The sequence below is a fragment of the Capsicum annuum genome, chromosome 12 (assembly GCF_002878395.1).
Source record: "Capsicum annuum cultivar UCD-10X-F1 chromosome 12, UCD10Xv1.1, whole genome shotgun sequence".
In the NCBI taxonomy this organism is placed as follows: domain Eukaryota; kingdom Viridiplantae; phylum Streptophyta; class Magnoliopsida; order Solanales; family Solanaceae; genus Capsicum; species Capsicum annuum.
In genome coordinates, this window is record NC_061122.1 from 231,010,638 (window position 1) to 231,032,314 (window position 21,677).

General features: G+C 36.2%; 2 protein-coding genes across 5 annotated transcripts; both read right to left on the reverse strand.

Moving 5' to 3' along the window:
- Positions 1–173: 173 nt before the first annotated feature.
- LOC107850439 (serine/threonine-protein kinase EDR1) lies at positions 174–7,812 on the reverse strand. Of its 3 annotated transcripts, none has more exons than XM_016694963.2 (13): positions 6,325–7,812; positions 5,252–5,663; positions 4,472–5,138; positions 4,122–4,162; positions 3,788–3,856; positions 2,841–2,941; positions 2,639–2,717; positions 2,316–2,414; positions 2,167–2,235; positions 2,018–2,067; positions 1,851–1,932; positions 1,239–1,333; positions 174–683 (listed from the first exon to the last, which is right to left on the reverse strand). In XM_016694963.2, the coding sequence occupies exons 1-13, from the start codon at positions 6,753–6,755 to the stop codon at positions 554–556; spliced, it is 2,325 nt and encodes a 774-aa protein (XP_016550449.1). In that variant the 5' UTR covers positions 6,756–7,812; the 3' UTR covers positions 174–553. The 3 variants fall into 3 exon arrangements, with proteins under 3 accessions (XP_016550449.1, XP_016550450.1, XP_047257287.1); XM_016694964.2 differs by having other exon boundaries at positions 1,239–1,343; positions 6,325–7,806; XM_047401331.1 differs by lacking the exon at positions 6,325–7,812 and having other exon boundaries at positions 4,472–5,174; positions 5,252–5,393.
- A 4,768-nt stretch (positions 7,813–12,580) lies between these two features.
- On the reverse strand, positions 12,581–18,605 carry LOC107850974 (ATP-citrate synthase beta chain protein 2). Of its 2 annotated transcripts, NM_001324682.1 has the most exon segments (19): positions 12,581–12,829; positions 12,927–13,211; positions 13,306–13,376; positions 13,478–13,554; positions 13,636–13,741; positions 13,877–14,004; positions 14,117–14,249; positions 14,335–14,463; positions 14,629–14,784; positions 14,890–14,966; positions 15,063–15,123; positions 15,247–15,252; positions 15,254–15,281; positions 15,284–15,381; positions 15,640–15,763; positions 15,872–15,937; positions 16,425–16,527; positions 16,638–16,757; positions 18,317–18,374. In NM_001324682.1, coding segments are annotated over 18 exon segments (1,824 nt in total). In that variant the 5' UTR covers positions 16,738–16,757; positions 18,317–18,374; the 3' UTR covers positions 12,581–12,753.
- Positions 18,606–21,677: the final 3,072 nt, after the last annotated feature.

The window sequence follows — 21,677 nt, forward strand, 5'->3', positions numbered from 1 at the left end:
GACCAATTTGCATAAATGATATCTGCATTACTAATACGTACATAACTGTTCTTCGAAACAAATGGCCCATAACCGATGTCTATCCATCTGCATTAGCCAAAGTTGGCAGAGTTACCCGATGCATGTGTTGATGGAGCATATCAATAACTTCTAAGACTTAAAGCATACCACCATGAATGCAAGCTTCTCATTCAATATACAAATATTTGAATGTAGTAAACCTTATAATACCCAACAATAATTTGAAGACGAATTCACTTCACACAAGATAACAATCAACGCAAAAAACTGTGAATTCATCGAACAAGAATCATGTTAAAACTCACGTAAGGGCAGTAAATGACTCGAATAAAGGCAGCTGCCTTTTCTTTGTAATGAATCAACTGCAAGCCTAACATTTAGCCTCTGAATGTAGAATCCGACAACACAAGCACTTTGTGAGCTCTGACCGACCAACTTTTTTACGCGACAGCCATAAAATCTTGAAGAGTTAGCAATGCATCTGCTAGCAAACAGCAAATGAAACTCAACCACAAAAGCCTGCTAGTTGTTTTTACAGTTCCTTCTGGCTGCTGCTATCTCCTGTAGTGCTACGTGCTGCCTGCGCCTGGATAATGTGCTGCTTCAGCAGATCCTTAAGTTTCTCCACCAACTCTTGGAATGAAGGACGATGTTGTGGCTCGCTGAGTTGGACAAAATATAAAAAGTAGCGTATCAACTCACTTCAGAATAACGACAAGTAGGCCTCAATCTCGAGCAAGTTGGAGTCATGTCACTCCACTTATACAGCTAAGTTCAAAAGGTGTGTAATACTAAATGTGAGTGTGAAAGCAAAATGGTTGCTACGGCAGATGCTTTGCCATTGCAGTCGTAATGCTTGGGAGGGACAATGTTTTCTAAATTAGTCAGAGAATCAGATCTAGCGGATAATACTTACTAGTCACTTGTCAAAATGATGCACTGAACTCCAACATCCTTACCGTAAAAAGGTTTCACTCTTAAAGATATGTTTATGTCCAGGTTACATATCGTCCATTAACTTCTACTTCAATTTCTCTAAGATTTATCAAGATTTTGAATATGTTCCGATGTCACATTTATCACATTTGATTCCAAATAATAATACGCATATTTCATGAAATGTTTTTGACGTGAGTCACGTGGGGGTGTCTTTCATCTTAAGGCTATTTTCTTAAACAAAACAAATTATGGATGGCAAACGAAAATAAGATGCACACCTGAGCCAACAGCTCTCGATAATAGAAGCCAACTGTGGTTGAACACCCTTTGGGATGTCTAGCCGCTGATCCATGAATCCTACAGCTCCAATCACCTGCAATCAACTCCAAGAAGTTGTTCTTTTTATACCACTATATGACGAAAACTAATCCACTATTATCTTTCACTTTGAAGTTAATGGTGACAAAACACACCTGAAGTATCACGTTTTTGCGAGTTTCCTACCTGAACTATCAGGTGTTCACTTTTCCTACCTGGACTATCACCAACTATTTATCAAAAAATAGCTCAACTATCGGCTGTTCCCTTTTCCAACCTGAAATGCCACCATCATTCAGGTAGGAAAAAGAGAACTGATAGTTGAAGTGTGTTTTGATAATAAGTCGGTGATAGTTCATGTAGGAAAAGTGAATACCTGATAGTTCAAGCAGGAAACTCGCAAACATGTGATACTTCAGGTGTGTTTTTGACCTTATCTCTTAACTTTTCTTATGCGTGACGACTAACGAGGGTGGGGGTGGGGGCGGAAATAGGGTTCTTCACAAACTTGAACCAGATAACTGAATTTTATGGAATGTTGTCAATGTGAGATTTCAGTTAGATAAAAATACCTGCATCGTATTGAGGTTTTCCCAAGGGATTTTCTCAGTGGCGAGTTCCCAAAGTATCACGCCGAAACTGTATACATCAGCCCTAAATGCACATTTCATAGAAGGATAAATATCTTTGATATATTCAGAAATTTGCATAAAATGCATATATCTCACGGTCGGCATACTTCTCATCCGAAGGTTCATTGCGAAGAACTTCTGGAGCCATCCATTGCGGCTGCATGAGAATTAACGTAGAAATTCAGATAGTTACATGAATTTCCAAGCTCATACTGATAAGAATAAGAAAGAGATATCCTGGGTTCAAGCTGAATACCGTTCCTTTACCCGTCTTTGTTGCTAGATAAGTTTCATGTTTAAGACGTGACAATCCGAAATCCCCAACCTAGCGATATTTGCACGGTGAGAATTTTTTTCGACACATTAAAAGCTCTTTAGTAATAGACAATTGAACTGAAGCCAAACCTTAACAGTCCAGTTCCTGTCCACAAGAAGATTTGAAGACTTCAAGTCGCGATGAACTATAGGAGGGGAAAGGTGATGAAGATAGTTCATACCACGAGCCTGAGAGAAGCGGCAACAGAAACATGATAGTTAGCCTAAAAGAGTAACCTTGGCAGCTCCAAATATCTCTGATAAAAATTGTTATATTACTAATATAAAGAATTTGATGATCAGCTATACATGAAGGAAAAGGATATCGCAAACGCAAATCCAGTAAAAATAATGGACGTTATTCTTGGTAATAGTTAATATTACAGGTAGTACAGATCTCCTAAGGAACTTACTACATCTAAAGCCATGTGGATTCGTCGTTTCCATTCTAATTTGGATCCATTCCTCTGTAATAGCCTGAACAAACTTCCCCTGCAACAGTGGAAAAGGTGAAATGCTTTATCAGTCGCACACGAAAATACTGATAGAGTCAGAAGGAATGGTTGCAAAACAAATTGAGCATATTATTCAGCATGAAGAAGGAAAATATTTTACCGTGGCAGGAACTCTGTGACGATGCAGAGGCGTTGCGGTGAAGTAACTGCACCCATGAATAGAAGAATATTTGGATGTCGAAGTCTTTTCATAAGGGATATCTTCAAAAGAAAAAGTAAAGCGTAAGGCTTGTCAGAGACGCTTCTGGTCCTAGCATAATGTTAGTAGCCATACTTGAATTAGAAAGCAAAAATGAATTAAGCTTAAGTCTCCATGAACTAATATGAGGCACAAGAACATTTTCCGAGAACCAAGACTCAAGCAAGAGAAAAACTCCACGACAGAAAGTTCTCGATCCTTGTTCCTTGCACAAGTGCATAGGACTTCAAAAGTGATGTGGCGCATAAAGGCAGGGGTGAAGGACTTTGATTCACTATTAGTATATTAATAAATTTTACCACTGACTAGTGTAGAAAATTAGATAGTCACATGAAGTGGATCCTATGGTGATAGTTACTAATGAACAGAAATGGTAGTTTTTTGTTCTAGACACATTTAGTTCTCATCATTTGCAGATTGCTCTTCACATTAGTCCTGCATTAACTGGGATTGATTACATTAGAAGTTCAAATTTTCGAGAAACCACAGTGACGAAAAGCATACATTGCTGGTGAATTTTGACCTTGGTTCACTGACCTCATTAAAGGCTACAACAATTTTATTGAAATTTCTATGAAACAGCCAAGGTTCTATCGGAAACAGCCTCTCTACCTCCACCTCTGAGGTAGTGATACAGACTGCGTACACTCTACCCTCCCCAGACTCCACTTTGTGGAACTATACTGGGTATGTTTTTGTTGTTGTTGTTCAATGAAATACGTGGAAAGACCGTCATTATGACTGCCATATAGCTTAAAGTCCTTTAGAAATACAATATACAATCAGGAAAAGAAGAAGAAAAAAAAAGTAAAAGCATTTCATGACATATATATGACAGACAGGCTGACCTCCTGTTTGAAGGAATTTATCACTTCATCAGAATATTCTTGCTTGGTGAACACTTTAACAGCGACATCCTGCACAACAAAGACCATCATTATGTACAAAGGAGAAACTTTCGACTTTGACATCGTCCATATGATAGGACCAAGAAGCCAGTTTTGTTTATAGTGTTAAAGATTATGAGCATACGCTCCCGGAGTAAATGATAACTCACAAATGTTTAATGATGCTTGATGAATAAATGCTTAGAATATTCTCTCTCCAGGACGTTTAATGAACAGAAGAGGCAAAGAACTCTTGCCATGAAAATAATAAAGAAAGAAGAGGCAAAGAACTTACTGATCCGTACCACAGCCCATGATAAACAGTACCACAAGATCCTAGTGAAACACGGATAAAAGAAAAAGTGAGAATGAAGAAGCAAAAGGAAAGGTGATAACAACTATCAAATACCTAAGAGTATCATAGCGATAAAGCTGGTATGGATTATTTGTCGCAGAATTAGCGTGTTAAGATTCAGAAAAGATATACAAAGGTTCAAGTGCAATTGACTACTAACTTATGATTATTACGCACAATAGCAAAAGTAACTACATGCTTGCCTGTTAACAAATGATTCTAAGATCAAGTCTGGAATAACAGCTAGACTTGTTTATGATAATTTCACCTGTAAAAGCTATTCCGCGTACCTTCTCCAATCTGTTCTCCAATGGTTAAGTCCTCCCACAAGATTTCGTAATCCAAGCAGTCAGTATCTATGTCCACCTTATTAACAGCACTACTGCTGGTGCTTCCGTAGCTACTAGCACTGCTTGTGCTGTTGATATTAAATGAAGACCAGGACCCTGGAGCTTCATTAGTGGTTGTCCGGTGAGTTTCAATAACCTGATTGTCTGGTTTAAATGTATTAGAACTGTTGATGTGATTTAACTCATTGTCTTGGTCATTGTTTAGCCAAGGCCACACAGATCGTGTGGTTCTTGACTCTGATGCTTCTCGCTCATTGCCTTTCCATGGCCATGAAAAGCTATTCTTCGGCATCCACGCCTCTGCCTTCGAGCTGATAAACTTAGAAATCCCTTGTTTTCCCTCACTCTCATCCCCAGAATCTCTTGAGGCTTTCCCTGAGGAGTGATCCCCTTTTACAAGATTAGAGAATACTCCAAATGGAGATGGGTGAACATCTCCCCTAGGCGTACTCGCTCCACTTGAATTCGCATCCTCCCGGTGATCTGAGAGAGCAGCATCAGAAAATGCATGGTCAGAATAATGACTATCTCCACTTCCACCTTCGCGAAGCATGCTGCTCTCTCCTGTCTTTATTTTTGACTTAACCTTGTTGCTCACCTTTGAGGCCTATTACGAGGTTTCTTCATGTCAGCATATGCCACCCTTAACAGAAGACAGTAAGAGAACACAAACAAAGCAAAAGACAGCCAGTCAACTAACAAAACAAAGACGGTACTAACCAAATTAGATATTTTGGAGGCAATGGCAACTTGAAGGGGCTGCTGGGGATCAAGTCCAAGTTTGGAAGAAGCAAGGGTTCTGGCTCTAAATCTTGTATCAGCTTCCAACTGCTTCACTCCCATCGACATAAGTCCTGATTCTTGGAAAGGCCTCATATCACTTGATATACAAATAACACCAAGCAAAGTACCGTCATCGTCATAAAAAGGGGTATCAGTAGCAACGACTAGGAATCTATCCCCTTGCTTATTTATAACTGGAAACTGTCCAGTCCAACTTTCACCTCTTATCACTCGGTGCACAATGTTGTTAGCAACATCATGATCCCGAGCATCTGTTAGGAGTTCGATGAGATCTTGTCCAAGAGCTTCTGCAGCAGAATAACCATATAGTTTTTCAGCAGTTCGATTCCTGTGCAACAACGGCTCAAATTATATTCCTATATTGATAACATTGAAAAATTTGACACCAATTAAAGTCTAAGTAAGGCCAAATAAAATGTTCTTACCTATTTGCACAAAGATTTTAGTGTTCATCACAACAACCATGAACTAGGCAACTTAAATATAAACTCAAACGCACAAGCTCAATCTCTGTCACGCAACGTCCTAAAGAACAACACTATACCCAGTGTAATCCCACAAGTGGGGTCTGGGGAGTGTAGGATGTACACAGACCTTATCTCCTACATTAGTGGGATAGAGAGGTTGCTTCCTATAAACCCTCGACGCAAAAGGAATGTTACTGATGCAGGATTGCATGAAAAGTATAACAACCAAATCACGTGATACAAAGAAAACAAAGCAACAAATAGTATCACACAGAGAAGAATAGGAGACTGCGCAATTACTAAATACTACTACCAATAATGAGAAGAGGAAGAGGAGGAGGTTAAACCCCTACTTTCCCACATAAAGTGCGACAACACCCAGCTACCTGCTAACCTTCTACACTAACCCTCGACCTCCATAAGCTGGAGCTGAGCCAAGTCCTGTCTAATCACCATACAAATCCTAACGAATGAAAAGAAACTAAGAATGCAAAAGATAGGATGTCCATTTCAATTACTCACCAGTAAATTATTTGACCATTGAGATCAAATATATGCACTGCTTGTCCCATTGACTGTAATATATTCAAATACTGTCTATCAGTAAATTTCACTGCAGCAGGGCCTCCACCACCAATACTGCTACCATCTCCCTCACACTTACTACTACTCTCTCTTTGCAATGGTGACGAATGCCTGAAGGAAGCTGACCCCCTTTTCCACATAGAACCATCAAATCCACCACCAGACCGAACACGAGGCGGCCTTTGTGGAGAGATAGAATGTGACCTTTGTCTCTGTGTTCTATGATCATCACAAATTTTAAGCTTAGACATCTCCTGCTTCAATTGGGCATGTCCTTCCTCCAATTCTTTAATCTTCTTTAACAACTCCTCAGCTGGTGGTGTTGCTCCTTGAGCTGCTGATGCTGCTGTTGTTGTTGTACTATCCATTTCAATCCAAGATTCCAACTTCAAGATTGATCAAAAACCCCTCTTCACCAGTTTGACTTTCTTCCCCCTTCTATGAACAATTTCACTGAAACAACATTATATATCTCCAAATATTGAGTGCATTTCAAGCTGAAAATCAAGAAAATAGTTGCTCCTTTGAGTTCAAGAATCCACCTTTTTCACCTCTTTATACTTTCTATATATGGATCTATGACAAACTCCACAGCTACCCCATATAGAAATCAATACACACACATACATATAATGCAAATTTTGGGAAGTTTCAATCTTGTTGATCAAAAAATGAAGATAAATGGTCACCCTTTAAGCTCAAGACTCCACCTTTTTTCAATTTTCTTGCTAAAAAACAAGAAAATAGTTGCCCCCTTTGAGTTCAAGAATCCAGCTTTTTTCCAGCTCTCTCTTGCTAGCTACTTTCTATTTATGGATCTATGACTATTCCACAGCTACCCAATATAGAAATCAACATAAATATGCAAACTTGGAAATTTCAAAGATAAATGGTCACCCTTTTAAGTTCAAGAATCCATCTTTCTCAATTTTCTTGATGAAAAATCAAGAAAATAGCTACCCCCTTTGAGTTCAAGAATCCACCTTTTTCCATCTCAATCACTTTCTAAGTATGGATCTATGACTAATTCCACAACTACCCAATATAGAAATAGAAATCAACACATGCAATTTTTTGGAAAGTTAACAATTTTGTTGATGATAAAATGGACACCCTTTAAGTTCAAGAACCTACCTTTTTCTTAATTATCTTGAAACCCCACACTCTTTATAGCTATAAGAAAATTAATAGTACTATCTACAAGGCATCAATGTTCATTTCTTGCTAAAAAAGGACTCAAAAACTTTTTTTACTTTCTATGTATGGATGGATGATTAAATTGCACTAATAATAACCCATTATATATCTTACTCTAAACTGCTCATACAAATTATAAAAAGCAAAAATCTGCAAAAATTTTGAGTCCATTTTTTTCTAGCTGAAAAAAAAATGCACAAAAATGGACACCCTTTAAGCTCAAGAAACAACCCTTTCATCTCTCTATCTATATATATATATAAATATTTTTATTTCTTTCTATCGATTATTTGGTTATTTATTTTTCACTCGGTGTGTTCGTTATTATTAAAGGCGATTTCAGAATTTTGAAGTTTATAAGATCTTAAGTTAATGAAGAAGTGTTCGAAAGCATCGAAAATGATTTTAGAATTTGTGAGTTTGAAAGGTCCGAAGTCAATACTATATAGTAGTGTTCGATAGCATTAAATATAAACTCAGTTTGGAGGTGTGTTTTTGGTTGTTTATTTCTCAGTTGGTGTTCGATATTATCAAAGGTGATTTCAGAACCTTGAAGTTTATAAGATCTTGAGTTAATGAAATAGTGTTCGAAAGCATCGAAAATGATTTTAGAATTTTTAAGTTTAAAAGGTCCGAAGTTAATACGATATAGTAGTGTTCGATAGCATTGAATACAGATTTAATTTGGAGGTGTGTTTTGATTGTTTATTTTTCATTCGGTGTTCGATATTATTGAAGACGGTTTCAGAATTTTGAAGTTTACAAGACCTTAAAGTTGATGTAGTAGTGTTCGAAAGCATCGAAAATGATTTTAGAATTTTTAAGTTTAAAAGGTCCGAAGTTAATACGATATAGTAGTGTTCGATAGCATTGAATACAGATTTAATTTGGAGGTGTGTTTTGATTGTTTATTTTTCATTCGGTGTTCGATATTATTGAAGACGGTTTCAGAATTTTGAAGTTTACAAGACCTTAAAGTTGATGTAGTAGTGTTCGAAAGCATCGAAAATAATTTTGGAATCTTTAATAACATATTTAGTAAAAATTTTAGTAGTATTTATATCGGACCTAACTAAAAGTTACTGAATTTTCGTGATGGAAACTTCTGAATTTACTTCTACTTACGATTCAACTAAATTTGAGCTCATATTAAAAACACTTTCATTAAAAGGTAAAACCCTTTTTATAAAGGTAACTTCGTATTCAAGACTTGAACTAGTAATCTTTAATTAAAATTAAAAAAAAAATTACTTTATCACTTCATCACGATCATTATTTATTATAAATATAAAAAAAATTATAGTTATAAATGTCGAAACTATTTTATCCAATTCTCAAAGGAAGAGCGTATATTCAACGCGCCATGAGAACCAATGGTAATGATAATTTTGGACTTTGCATGGTGGAGAATGTTCACGATGGAATTTGGCGCGTGACATTATTACTTCCGCTCTTCATTTTGTTTTTCCTTTTCTTTTACTCATTAACATTTTCATAGGAAAATGCAAAAAAAAAATAAAAAAATAACAATGTATTCAGTGAAAAAGAAAAGAAAAGCAACGAAAATAATAGAAGTGGTAAGCTGAGTAGATGGATAAAGTTTTTTTTTTAGTTCAACATAGTTCTTAAAAGTCATGTCAAATGTTGGATAATATATTATATTAATCATGAAAAAAGAAAATTCATATACCTAAACACGAGAGTGAAAATATTATATTATTGGTCACTTTTATTTGTTATAATAGATAATTTATTATATTGGCGGTTCGTTCGATCATGTTGTATGAAGCGGAGTATTGACCAGTTAAGAACTCTCACATTCAAAAGTTGAAGGTATCGGAAGTGAGAATGTTGCGTTGGATGTGTGGAGGTGGGAGTGGCCTCGGTGGAGGACAAGATGCGGGAAATGAGGTTGAGATGGTTTGGGCATGTGATGAGGAAAGGCACGGATGCCCCGTTTGGAGGTGCAAGAGGTTAGCTTTGGATGGTTTCGGGCGGGGTAGAGGTAGGCCGAAAAAATACTGGAGGGAGGAGATTAGACGTGACATGGAACAGTTACAGCTTATTGAGAACATGACCCTAAATAGGAAAGTTTTGAGAACACGAATTAGGTTGGAAGGTTAGTGCGTGCGGGTGAGTCGTAGCTAGTAGTTATTAGGTGTGCTTCGGGGTACCCTTGCTAGTAGTTATAGGACTTTGCATATACGATGGACTCTCAAGTTAAGTGGATTGGGGGAGGTAGGTGCCTGCGGTTTGTTAGTGTAACGTACTACTTTGTGAATGTTTTATTTCTGTTATTACATCTTGTCTCATGTTTTATTACGATCTTATTTACTGTCTCCGTGTCTTGAACTGGGGGTGTATCGGAAACAGCCTCTACTTCTTCGAAGGTAGTGATATGGACTGCGCATATTTTATCCTCTCCAGACCCCACTAGGTAGGAATTCACTGAGTATATTATTGTTGTTGTTTATTTGTTATAATAGATAATTTATCTTATTTTTAAAATTATACGTAATTTTTATGAAAGTTTTTTCGATGTATTTTTAATTATTTCTAACGTCTTAATGTATATAAGTTAAACTCAAAAAGAATATTAACAAGAGTTATGTTGGGATGTATAACTACTTAGAATAATATTTGCTTTCTTGAAATTGAACTATTAATAACCTTTCATGTTTAAGCATTTTAGTTTCATAATGGCAATCCAATTTTTTTTTTGTCTAAATTCATTTTGTCTTTTTTTTTTTTTCTGCTCTTTCTTTATGAAAAAGATAAAGAGGAATTATTGGTTTTTTATTTATTTGAAGTCTTTTTATTTTATTATCTTGCTTTATATGGATTTCTTTATCAATCCACACAAGTCAATATCAAAAGGTGCTTAACTAATTATGCCTAACCTTTTTAAAAATATACATTCTCTTCTATCCTCTTTTTTATCTTTTTTTTTTTTTAAAAGAAAAAAGAATCTCATCTGATATGATTAAAATTATTTGTTTACGTATATACTGAAGTTGAATCCCATTTGACTTCTTCGTCTGTTTACTTCATATTTTCATTAATGGACGTGAAAAGAGTTCAAGTGACAGTTAATCATCGTAAGAATCATAAACCTTGATCCATATTTTGGATCAACGCTGTTGGATAATAAAATTCTCGAAACCGAAAATTAATCAATGGGCTCATCATTTGTAGCCTAAATCAATGGGCTAGCCTAATAAAAATTGAACTTTAATTAAATTCATATATGTTTAGACTTAAATAATTAATCTGATTATATTAATCCACAATATTTATTTGGGACTAATCTATTTTGAATTTAATATAATCCAAATTTCGTAAGGATTTCAATTTAATAAAATTTCATTGCCCACAAACGCACGTATACGAATCCCCCACATACACCAATAATGACATAAGTGGCATTCCACAATCATCCAAAACTTATGCTAAAACAAAAAACTCAAAATCTTGAAGAATAATGTCAAAAATATTCCATAATTCTTGGAATAGATCCACATAGAATTTAGTAAAAGTGATGTCAAAATGCACTTTCTATATTGTAACTTACTGATTGAGGTGTCTGAATTAGCTTGAGCACTTTTTACATCAGTATTGAGTCAACCCCACATGTACGAATCCCCGCGTATGCCAGGTGGCAGTCTACAATCATCTCAGACCATGTGCTAAAACAAGAAACTTGAAAAATGTCAGAAGTGTCTTCCACAATTCTTGGAATGGATCTCATGGTTCAGATACATTACGACGACAATAACATACTCAGCGTAATTCTACAAGTGAAGTATTGGGAGGGCGGGATATGTGCGGATTTTTGTTCGTATCTTTTGTGGGATAAAGAGACTGTTAGTGATAGACTCTTGTGTAATGGTTCGGAACAATAACAAATATACGCAATTTGATCCCACAAGTAGGGTGTGGAGAGGGTGAGATGTATGAAGATCTTATATCTGTCTTTGTGGGATAGAGAGACTGTTACCAATAGACCCTCGGCTCATGGTTCAGATATAGATTACAACAACTATAATGTATCCAATGTGATCCCACATGTGGGGTATGTGCAGAGTGGATATACGCAGACCTTACGCCTACCTTTGTGGGGTAGAGAGCCTGTTACGAATAGACTCTAGACTTATGGTTTAGATACATTACAACAACAACATCAATAACATCTATACCCGGTATAATCCCACAAATGAGGTATGAGGAGGGTGAGATATACGCAGATCGTATCTCTATTTTTGTCGGGGTGTGAAGAGACTGTTATCAATAGACCCTCGGCTCATGATTTAGATATAGATTACAACGACTATAATGTATCCAATGTGATCCCACATATGGGGTATGTGGAGAGTGGATATACGCAGACCTTACGCGGTTACGCCTACCTTTGTGAGGTAGAGAGTCTGTTACGAATAGACTCTCGGCTCATGGTTTAGATACATTACAACAACATCAATAACATATACACCCAACGTGATCCCACAAGTGGACTCGAGGGAGGGAGAGTGAAATTTACAGACCTTACTCCTACCTTTATGAAGGTAGAGAGATTGTTACCGATAGCCCCTCGGCTCATGCATGGTTCAGATACATTGTAGCGTCAAAACAATGACTAGAAAATGGCCTCATCTGCAGTTTCTATCGGAAACAATCTCTCCGTCCCACAAAAGGTAAAGAGTAAGGTCTGCATATGTTCTATCCTTCCCCGACTCACTTGTGGTACTACGTTATTACACTGAATATGTTATTATTTCCGTCATTAGCTAACATTTTCCTATTGTAATGGAAATGTGACATTTCACTTCTCAATCACTCTTACTATCAAATTTTCATCGACCGGGGCGTCCGGTCTCCCGGATAGCTTGTGTGCTTCTCGACTAAGTCATGACATAATGATTTCTAACGCGAAAACTTTGCTTTAAAAATCAAACTCCCTTTCCAACTTTGAACAGTAGACATTCTCTCCATTCTATCGGAACGCGTAAAACAACGAATGTGTTTATTTCTCTTTATAACAACTTACACAAACACTAGTCTAAAACATGAAGAATGATACCAACAAATGGTTAACAGAAACACTTTGATGAAATGCTGGATAGAGAGAGCAGGCAAATTTTTGCTTCTCGTTGCTGTCGAGAGCGTCTGTCTTCACTTGGTGTAGAGAACGTCTTCCCATGGGTGACGGTATAGAGGCTGCTTCAATCTCTTCTGATCGAACGTGTGCCTGAAATTCAAAAAGAGATCGACACATGTTCAATCGTTTAACACGACTAGAGTTCTGTTTGGAAGTGCAGCATTATTTGAAGTGTCATCCAACTTACCCGATAAGACCAATGGAACGTGCAAGCACGAAGAGACCATTCAGGTAACCGATCTCTACTATTTCATCAATTTCCGGCTTGGTGAACATTCCACTTCCAGCTAGGAGATCTAAGAAGAGGGTACCAATGGCTCCGTCAACGTTGAGGACTAGGTTGTTTGCCTTTGAGAGTGTGTAGGTTTCAACCTGAACCGCGTATTCCATGTACTTAACGGAAGGGAAATTATCCCTCGCGTAAAGCTGCAGTAGTTCCACTCTCTTATCTCTGTTGTCACCTCTCTTGATCCTGTCGCACAAGAAATAGAAGGAACGCAAGAGATGCATTCAAATATTCACACGAATCTCCGAGCATGAACTACTATGTATTACGAGAAACATACCTGTGGCCAATTCCTGGCACGCGAATGCCCTTCTTCTTCATACTTTCGACAAATTCATATGGTGTAAGACCCTACAAACGAAGCATTGCAAACGTTTATTCATCCAAACCCTCAAAAGGAAGCAGGAGGAACCGTTTCTATGCTACTGGTAGCTTAGATCGTAAGGACTCACCCTGTCGTAAGCATCCTTAAAGTATCTTGCGGCGTCATCAACAGCACCACCAAATCGGGGACCAATAGTCAACAATCCTGTTATCAAACCACATTATTCCGATTCCAATTGAACGATAAAGTAAGACGTAACTACATTAAAAGAAAATCATGACATACCAGAAACAAGACATGATACCAAGTCTTTTCCAGCTCGGGCAGTTACGATGGAGTTGTGAGCACCAGAGACACATGGACCATGGTCAGCACACAACAGAACGCAAATCTGCCAAGTCAAACCAACCACATGAAAACGGATGTTTACAGACAGAACGACAAGGGGGAGAACATGTACTCCAACATAAGCAAATTTTATGATTTTAGCTAAGAAGATTAACAATGCAATCACACCTAACTTTACCTCAATAAAACGTGTACAATAACGGGGGAGGCTACGTTTGAACCACAACAGAGAAATGACATCACCGACACCTAATCCTTGCTCCACAATAGATGACATGGGTACACCACCGTAGCATGGCTCTTCACCTGTACATAATAAATGCAAGAGAATTCAGCATTGGTTCCGACTCTTATTTAGCCACCGACAAAAAGCCAAACAGTTAATGATAGTCAGTCAAATTCAGTCCATAGTCCATACCTCTATCATCAGATATGGTGGAAATAATATGAGTTGGGGCTCGAACTTTCCCGCTCTTAATTGCTGTGTTGAGATCCTCAGGAATATTTGGAGGCGTTATTTCCTTTACAGGAGTTGTTTTGCCTTCCGAGACCTATCAAAACGACCAAGTAAACCTATCAAAACTAATACCAAGTGGAAGAACTATTATTGAGTGTGCTCGATGTCAAGATACTCACCAGATTTTCAAATGCTGCTTTGATCGCTCCTTCAAAAGCTTCATATGAAGTAGGAACCACAGCTCCAGCATCTCTGAGCGCTTGATTCTTAGCTTGTGCAGACTCCATTTCACCACCGCTCTTCGCACCCTATTAAGAGAGTCTTGAGCAAAGTTAGATTTGAGGCAGAAAATTGCTCCATCAAATCAGAGCTCAATACATTTTTTCTTTTCGAAATGAACTCATCTCTCAGTACATGACGTGACGTTTATCTGTGTTTCACGAGAAATGAGAGAATAAAGGGAAACAGCTCACCGCATGTCCAAACTGTACTTCCGACTTGAAGAGGGTAGCACAAGTTCCGCTGACCCAGGCAACAACAGGCTTGTTGATTTTCCCTTGCTTCAGAGCTTCAACTAAGGAATATTCATCTCGTCCACCGAGTTCCCCAAGTACAACAATCATTTTGACCTATAGATCACCAAAGCATAAGAAAAAAGGATCAAATTCTGCAAAATGACAATAGTGTCAAACATTTTACAAAGAGTTCTTTTACGGGTTTCACCGCAAAATTACCTGTGGAATATTGTTGAAGCGCAAAACATGATCAGAAAGGGTAGAGCCAGGAAAGACATCCCCACCAATTGCAATTCCTGCACAAACCAAAACATCAGTCATATTATTTCTCTAAGTATGAAGAAATACAAAAACGTTCTAAAAACGTAAGTTCAGGATTTAGAATGCCCAACCTTCATAAACTCCATCAGTAACACGGGCAATTGTGTTGTATAGTTCATTCGACATACCACCCTATATAAATGGATAACAGTAAGTACACATGAAATCACAAACGCTGTTGTGCGGTTCTGTAACTCCAGCAAGAGTAGATGCGTTAAGGGAAGAAGATGAAAGACTTGCTACGAGATTACTCACAGATTTGGAGACGAATCCCACAGATCCAGGCCTGTAAAGCTTGCACTGAATAATGTTATCAATTGTTCCAGCAGTATCACCAATCTTAAAAGCTCCAGCTTGAATCCCTCCAACGGTAGCTGGACCAATAACTACCTGAAAAACAAAGCGCACAATAAGCCATAAAGCTCGATAACTTCTTAATATGGAACTTATTATTAACAATAGGTATAGGTAGTGACTCCGAGAAAAAAGAATCATGATAAATGAGATTAGGTAACGACTGAGTAGAAATTTACGAACTCATTATCCGCTTGATCGAGTATCTAACATCTTCAAGAACGTAGCCAAAAAAAGAAAAAGAAAGATGCTAATGCTGAGTGACACAACATGAATGATGTAACATTAGTATACCTTATTGTTTGCCTTTGCAAAACCAATAAGCTGCTTGGTGTCCGACTCAGGAACACCTTCAGCTATAATAGCCACAACTCTGATGGTCGGCTGCTTTAGAGCGGACATGGAAGAAGCAGCAGCACTGCAATTAAGGAAAAGATCAGATATAAGAGCCAATCGTTTTTTGTTTAAGATTTTTTTTTTCCATGAAAAAAACAAACAAACTAGGAGGATGTATAATAGTACCAACCTTCTGAAAGACGCAAAGTTTATGAAGACATCAGCGGTAGGATGAGCAGCACAGGCAGCTTCAACGCTGAAGAACGGATAAAAATTGCAAATAAGTATTCAAACTTAATAAGACTCCACAACCGAGGTCTGTAAAGAAGGCAAAGTTAATTCATATACACTATAGGTATGTTTTCTTTGGTTGTTGGTAAATAGCTTAGAATTAAGATTCTGTTTATCTGAAGTAGTTCAAATTGAGAAACTAAGGAGGCAAGCCCATCGACATGCGTGCTTACGTCGCACAGCTTTCAAACGATATAATCTCATTGTATATTTGGAAACCCCAATTACAAGAAACTGGGAGCAAAGTGCTTAGACCTATCGGCATTAAATATGTACCAAGACTAACTACGACTACCAAAATGGGAGAGGACCACACTGAAAAATGAGAATGAATCAGGTCCTAAAGAATATCAGAATGAAAATTAAAAATACACAATGCGTAATGGAAATATAACCAATTAAAGAAAACAAATATAATCGAAACGAGCAAGTAAGGGATGAATTTAACGCACGTAGAATGTACTGGGATTGCAATTTCCTCCTGACCAAAGAAGAGTTTCTGGAATCCCTCGGAACCAGGATTGATAATTCCAGCAACAGAAGGTGTTTCTCTCCCTATAAATTCAGAAAGAAATATATAAAAATGTGAATGATATCTTAGGACGACAAATACCGTAAGCAAATTTAATTTATAGAAAATGAATTAGTTGAAGTGTAACACACACCACAAAGGAAATCAAAGTCGAGCATCCGTTGGATAGGAAGCTGCTTGTAGTTGTAGAACAATGCTTGCGTAGTTTTGGAGAAAAGTTGTCCAGTCGCCATTCTGCCGATTTAATCGAGACCTGCAGAAAAGTTACAACATCTCAAACATTAATTCCATCAAAATAAAGTTTGAGAGAAACAGCTCGGGACTTTTAGACTATTACCAAAGCAATATCTTAGCAGGTGGATATGGACCGGAAAGTGAAATATATATATATATATATATATATATATATACGTCAGAAGCCGCTAAAATTAGACAAATACGATGGACCAATAATTGTGAAAGTGCAAGGAATTCAATGATGAATGATGAGATACATAACTATCGAATGCATCAAATATAAATCCTGGTTCCGCCTTTCTTACGAGAATCTTTTTTATTCAAGGAACCTCCAGGTTTATCCACCCAAAACCACCAGTGCTAAACGCATACGTACACCAGGAGAAAAGAGAGGTTTCTCTAAATTGACCCTTAACAAACGAAAAAAACCCAAAAAGGCTACGTCACTCCGGAGTTCAACTTCAGCAGTTTTACACTAAGAGACAGATATCCAAAACGCCAATCCAACAGTAAAATCACAAAAATGCAGATCCCAAACTGAAGAGGAAACAAACAAACATAGTAATATTCAAAAAAAAAAAATGAACCAAAAACCTTCAGGATTGACAGAAAGGTTCCCTGAGAGAATTCGACACTAAAACGACAAAATCCCAGATCCCATACTCGAAAAAAACACAGCAAGGATCCAAAAAAGAGAAACTTTTTAGGAAATGTACCTCCTAACATGATCTAGAATCAAGAATTCGACAGTAAAACGACAGAACCCCAGATCCCATACTCGAAAATGTACCTCCTAACAGGAACCTAGAGATCCCATACTCAAAAGAACACATCAAGGATTCAAAAAGGGAAACTTTCTAAAAAAAAAACACAACTAATTCACAAAATCTACCTTCTAACAGGAATCCAAAATCAAGAATTGAACAATAAAACAACATAACCCCAGATCCCATACTCAAAAAAGAACAGCAAGGTAACAAAAAAAAGGAAACTTTTTTTTTTTTGGATAACCGTGGTGTCCGGGCCAGCTTGCACGCACCTTGACTAATTCCACGGGATACCTGTCACCTCCCACCAGTAACAGGTACAAAAAAAGGAAACTTTTTTAGGAAACAAATACTATGTATTTACAAAAATGTACCTCCTAACATGATCCTAGAATCAAGAATTCAACAGTAAAACAACAGAACCCCAGATCAATAACAAAAACCCACATCAATGGTTCAAACCATAGAAACTTCTATGGAAACAAATACAAGTAATTCAAAAAATACACCTCCAAACTGGCCCCTAAAATCAAGAATTCAACAACAAAATAACAGATCCCATACTCAAAAAAACACATCAATGGTTCCAACCATAGAAACTTTCTAGGAAACAAATACAAGTAATTCAAAAAACATACCTCCTAACAGGACCCCAAAATCAAGAATTCAACAACAAAATAACAGAACCCCAGATCCCAACTCCAATCAAAACACATGAAACACAAAGTAAACAACAAAAAGACAAAAACCCCACATCACAGAACTCAAAAAACAACAACAACAATCCAAGAAAATGCTAGAAATGTACCAAATATGTATTTGTTCTTGATTAAATGAGGTTGAAGAATGAAGTTTGCCTCCCCGCAATGAATAGTTAAGTTTGATGTGAGTGAAATAGTTAGGTGGTTGGTAAGTATATAGGAGTATATATATATAGAAATATAGAAATACACACATGAAATTATAGAAAAAGGTACAGAAACAAGGCAGCCAACCTTGAATCTTAAAAGACACACAAAATGATTCACGTGCGGCAGGTAGTTAGCTCACCACTGCTCCCTCGTATCATATTAGTTGGATCACTTTTTTATCATAAAATATTATAAAAAAAAAATAGTCATACGAGTTCTACATAGCAAATTGCAAGCGATTCTGACATGTAGGACGGTGCAATTTTCTGTAGAGAATGTGTGTGTATACTTGTTTATCTTGCACATCAAAAGTTATAGAGTATAGATATTAACTGAGGTCAAGTTTTATGGCACGTTTAAGTATTAAAAAAAATCATAATATGTAAAAAGTTATTAATTTAGAATTTCGAACACATAAATTTCGAATTATGATTCTGCGTCTGCTCCTCGAATTTTGATACTTCATTAATTTTTACGTATTAATCATTTATCGACTATTACATTCACCACGATCGTCAATCACCACAATCGATCGTTATTATTACTAGCTAACATTTACAATTATCACGTCAATCATCATGACCATCGATCATTATCAATAATCACCATTATCATTCATCACTACATATCATTAACCATTGTAATAAAAAAAATTATTTAGACATATTTTAATATAATTCAAAACATATTCACCTAATGTTAGGAGCAAAGTTTTGTGGGCTATGCTTAGAGTTTAATCAAAGTAAAATAAAGTGTGTAAAACAAAAGGAAAGAGAAAATAATATAATAGAAAAATTGGGCAAAAAGAAAGAAAATTAAATAAAATAGGGAACACCATAAATGAAAAGAATAATAGAGAATTTAATTTAATTAATGAAGTTTTAATTAGATGTCACTTTTTAGTCATAATTGATCAAATTGGAAAAAAGTTTGTCAATAAAATAAGGCCACATCATCCAAGTGCCAAAAACATATCTAGTCCATAAGTTATTAACAAACTCATATTTAATTCTTGTAATTTTATTCTATTAAATTTATTTAACCATAAATTAATTAAAATATTTTTTAGTCTCTTTATGTAACAAGTGTTTATATATTTGATTATTTCAAAATTATTTTATCGTCAAATATGAAGTGACAAGACAAACATATCATAACGCATGAGTAATTAAACAGTATAATATTGATAATTCTGACAAATTTATGATTATTTCACTAAGAGAGGGATAAAAAGTGTTTTAATTAATTAAAGATTAAATAACATCATAATTTTATCAGTTGTTGAAGGATAAAAATTGTTGTTAACCTTTTTTCAAATGTTCCATTTATTATTTTATGAAAAAAAATAAAGATACACTAAACTTTGCTACTACTTGCCATTATTGAAAGCCACCACAAAAAGTGTCAAAACTTTTAGCCATCACTTATGAATTATTTTTCTTTATTAGTTATTTAGTCAAATTGTTACTGCAGAAGTCCAATCAAGAACTTCCAACATTAAAAAAAAAAAAAATATATTCTTGCAATTTCTACAAATATATTTTTTCATAGTCATTGCAATATATTTTTTCTTTGCACCAAATAACAAGTCTTTGCTTCGATTATTGTATTATATATTATTGTTATTGTTCTTTTTACATTATTCAGTATGTTTCTTTTTCATACTTAATTTAATTATTCTTCAATCCAATCGAGGGTCTACCAAAAACGATCCCTTCTGCATACACACTACGCTCACAGACCCCTTAAACCGGGAATGTTGTCGTTGTCAAATCTTGCAAAAAGTTTTTCATAAATTTTGAACCAAACACCACTTTATAGAGGTTATTTTTTCGATCTCAGTGTATCAAATGATAGAATTCTCATATTCACATCTCAAGTATGAAATCATCTTTAGTAGAAAACGCTTTATTTCTCAAAATAAAACTTTTTTGCGTGAATTCGAATTAATCAAATTTCAAATCAAATATCGAGTAAAAAATTATTTAAAAATATTTGACATCATAGAAAAAATAATATGACCATTATTTTTATAATATATCCACAGAAGTTTGTAGTGAAATAATTAAATAATTTTCAATAGTCATCACTCAATATTTTACTACTAAATTATTAAGAGGATTTCATGGTTTTTTTTAAAAAAAATATAATATTAAACTCCATTCTGTTGCAAGCAGCACTCCATTTTTGACTAATTGGTGAAATTCTTAATTTTATAATTATTTGGTTTGTCTTATATCTCAGTAAGTTAAAATGATGGATTGAATCTGAATCTTGTTATTAACTATGTAAATAAAATTTAATATAATCAAATATAATTTTATTCTGTTGAATAAGACCTTTCAAAAAAATCTCTCTATGCATAATAAAGTAATTTTATTTCAACTTCTTTTTTTTATTTTAGAGATGCGGGTAATAACAGGAGAGTGAATAACGAATGATCCTCCAGACTCAACGAGTGATTGAATCCGACTCCAGCGAGTGAAAGGCGTAGCAAGAGAGCTAAGTTCGACTTGCAAACGATCAGCAAGCGAAGCGAAGGACCGATCCTTTTGCGCCAATACCGTTGCGAGATGGTACTTGGTGGCTCACGAGCAACCCCTACCTCGTGGATGTAGAGAAATTGTTTCCGAGAGACCCTTAACTCAAGTATAGCAAATCGAAATAGGTAGAAAAGGAAAAACGACAGTGAAAAAAACATAACTACTAATAAGGAAACAGTAACAAGAAGAAGATAAACATGGATTAAATATGGTGGAAAAGGGTGCTATTGGACTCGATCGCCCCGTGCAACTGAGGTCACGTTCAATCATATGCCCCCACGTCTTGTCACATTCACTCCATCCCATAGACACCATTCTCTGCTCATATTCCGTGGAAGGCATGGAATATGAGCAAAGAATACTGCTTATGGGATGGAGTTCATTGTGACAAGACGTCGGGCCAAATGACTGAACTTGACATCAGTTAGAGCACGTCGGGACGATGATTGATTCCAGTAGCGCCCTCTTCCAGGTCTCATATCTCCAAAGGCTCAACTCCGGTTCTCACATCTCGAATGATAGTAGATGACTTTAACTGTATTCTACCAAGAAATGTGGCTGGAAGAGGGTGCTATCGGACTCGATTGTCCATGCAACTGAGGTCACGTTTAATCACATGACCCCACATCTCATCGCGCTCACTCTATCCCATAAACACCAATCTCTATTCATATTCCATGAATCGTCTTTGGATAAGATTCCTGATCATCGTAAT

Excerpts from the sequence above, each read along its gene's own strand:
- LOC107850439 (XM_016694963.2), bottom strand. The coding sequence starts at position 6,755 with ATGGATAGTACAACAACAACAGCAGCATCAGCAGCTCAAGGAGCAACA. Across the intron at positions 5,139-5,251 it reads CCTCCAAAATATCTAATTTG|GCCTCAAAGGTGAGCAACAA; the intron begins GTTAGTACCGTC and ends ACCTCGTAATAG. Across the intron at positions 2,415-2,638 it reads TCCACATGGCTTTAGATGTA|GCTCGTGGTATGAACTATCT; the intron begins GTAAGTTCCTTA and ends CGCTTCTCTCAG.
- LOC107850974 (XM_047400314.1), bottom strand. The coding sequence starts at position 16,737 with ATGGCGACTGGACAACTTTTCTCCAAAACTACGCAAGCATTGTTCTAC. Across the intron at positions 15,382-15,639 it reads TTGCAAAGGCAAACAATAAG|GTAGTTATTGGTCCAGCTAC; the intron begins GTATACTAATGT and ends TTTGTTTTTCAG. Across the intron at positions 13,742-13,876 it reads ATTGTACACGTTTTATTGAG|ATTTGCGTTCTGTTGTGTGC; the intron begins GTAAAGTTAGGT and ends TTGACTTGGCAG.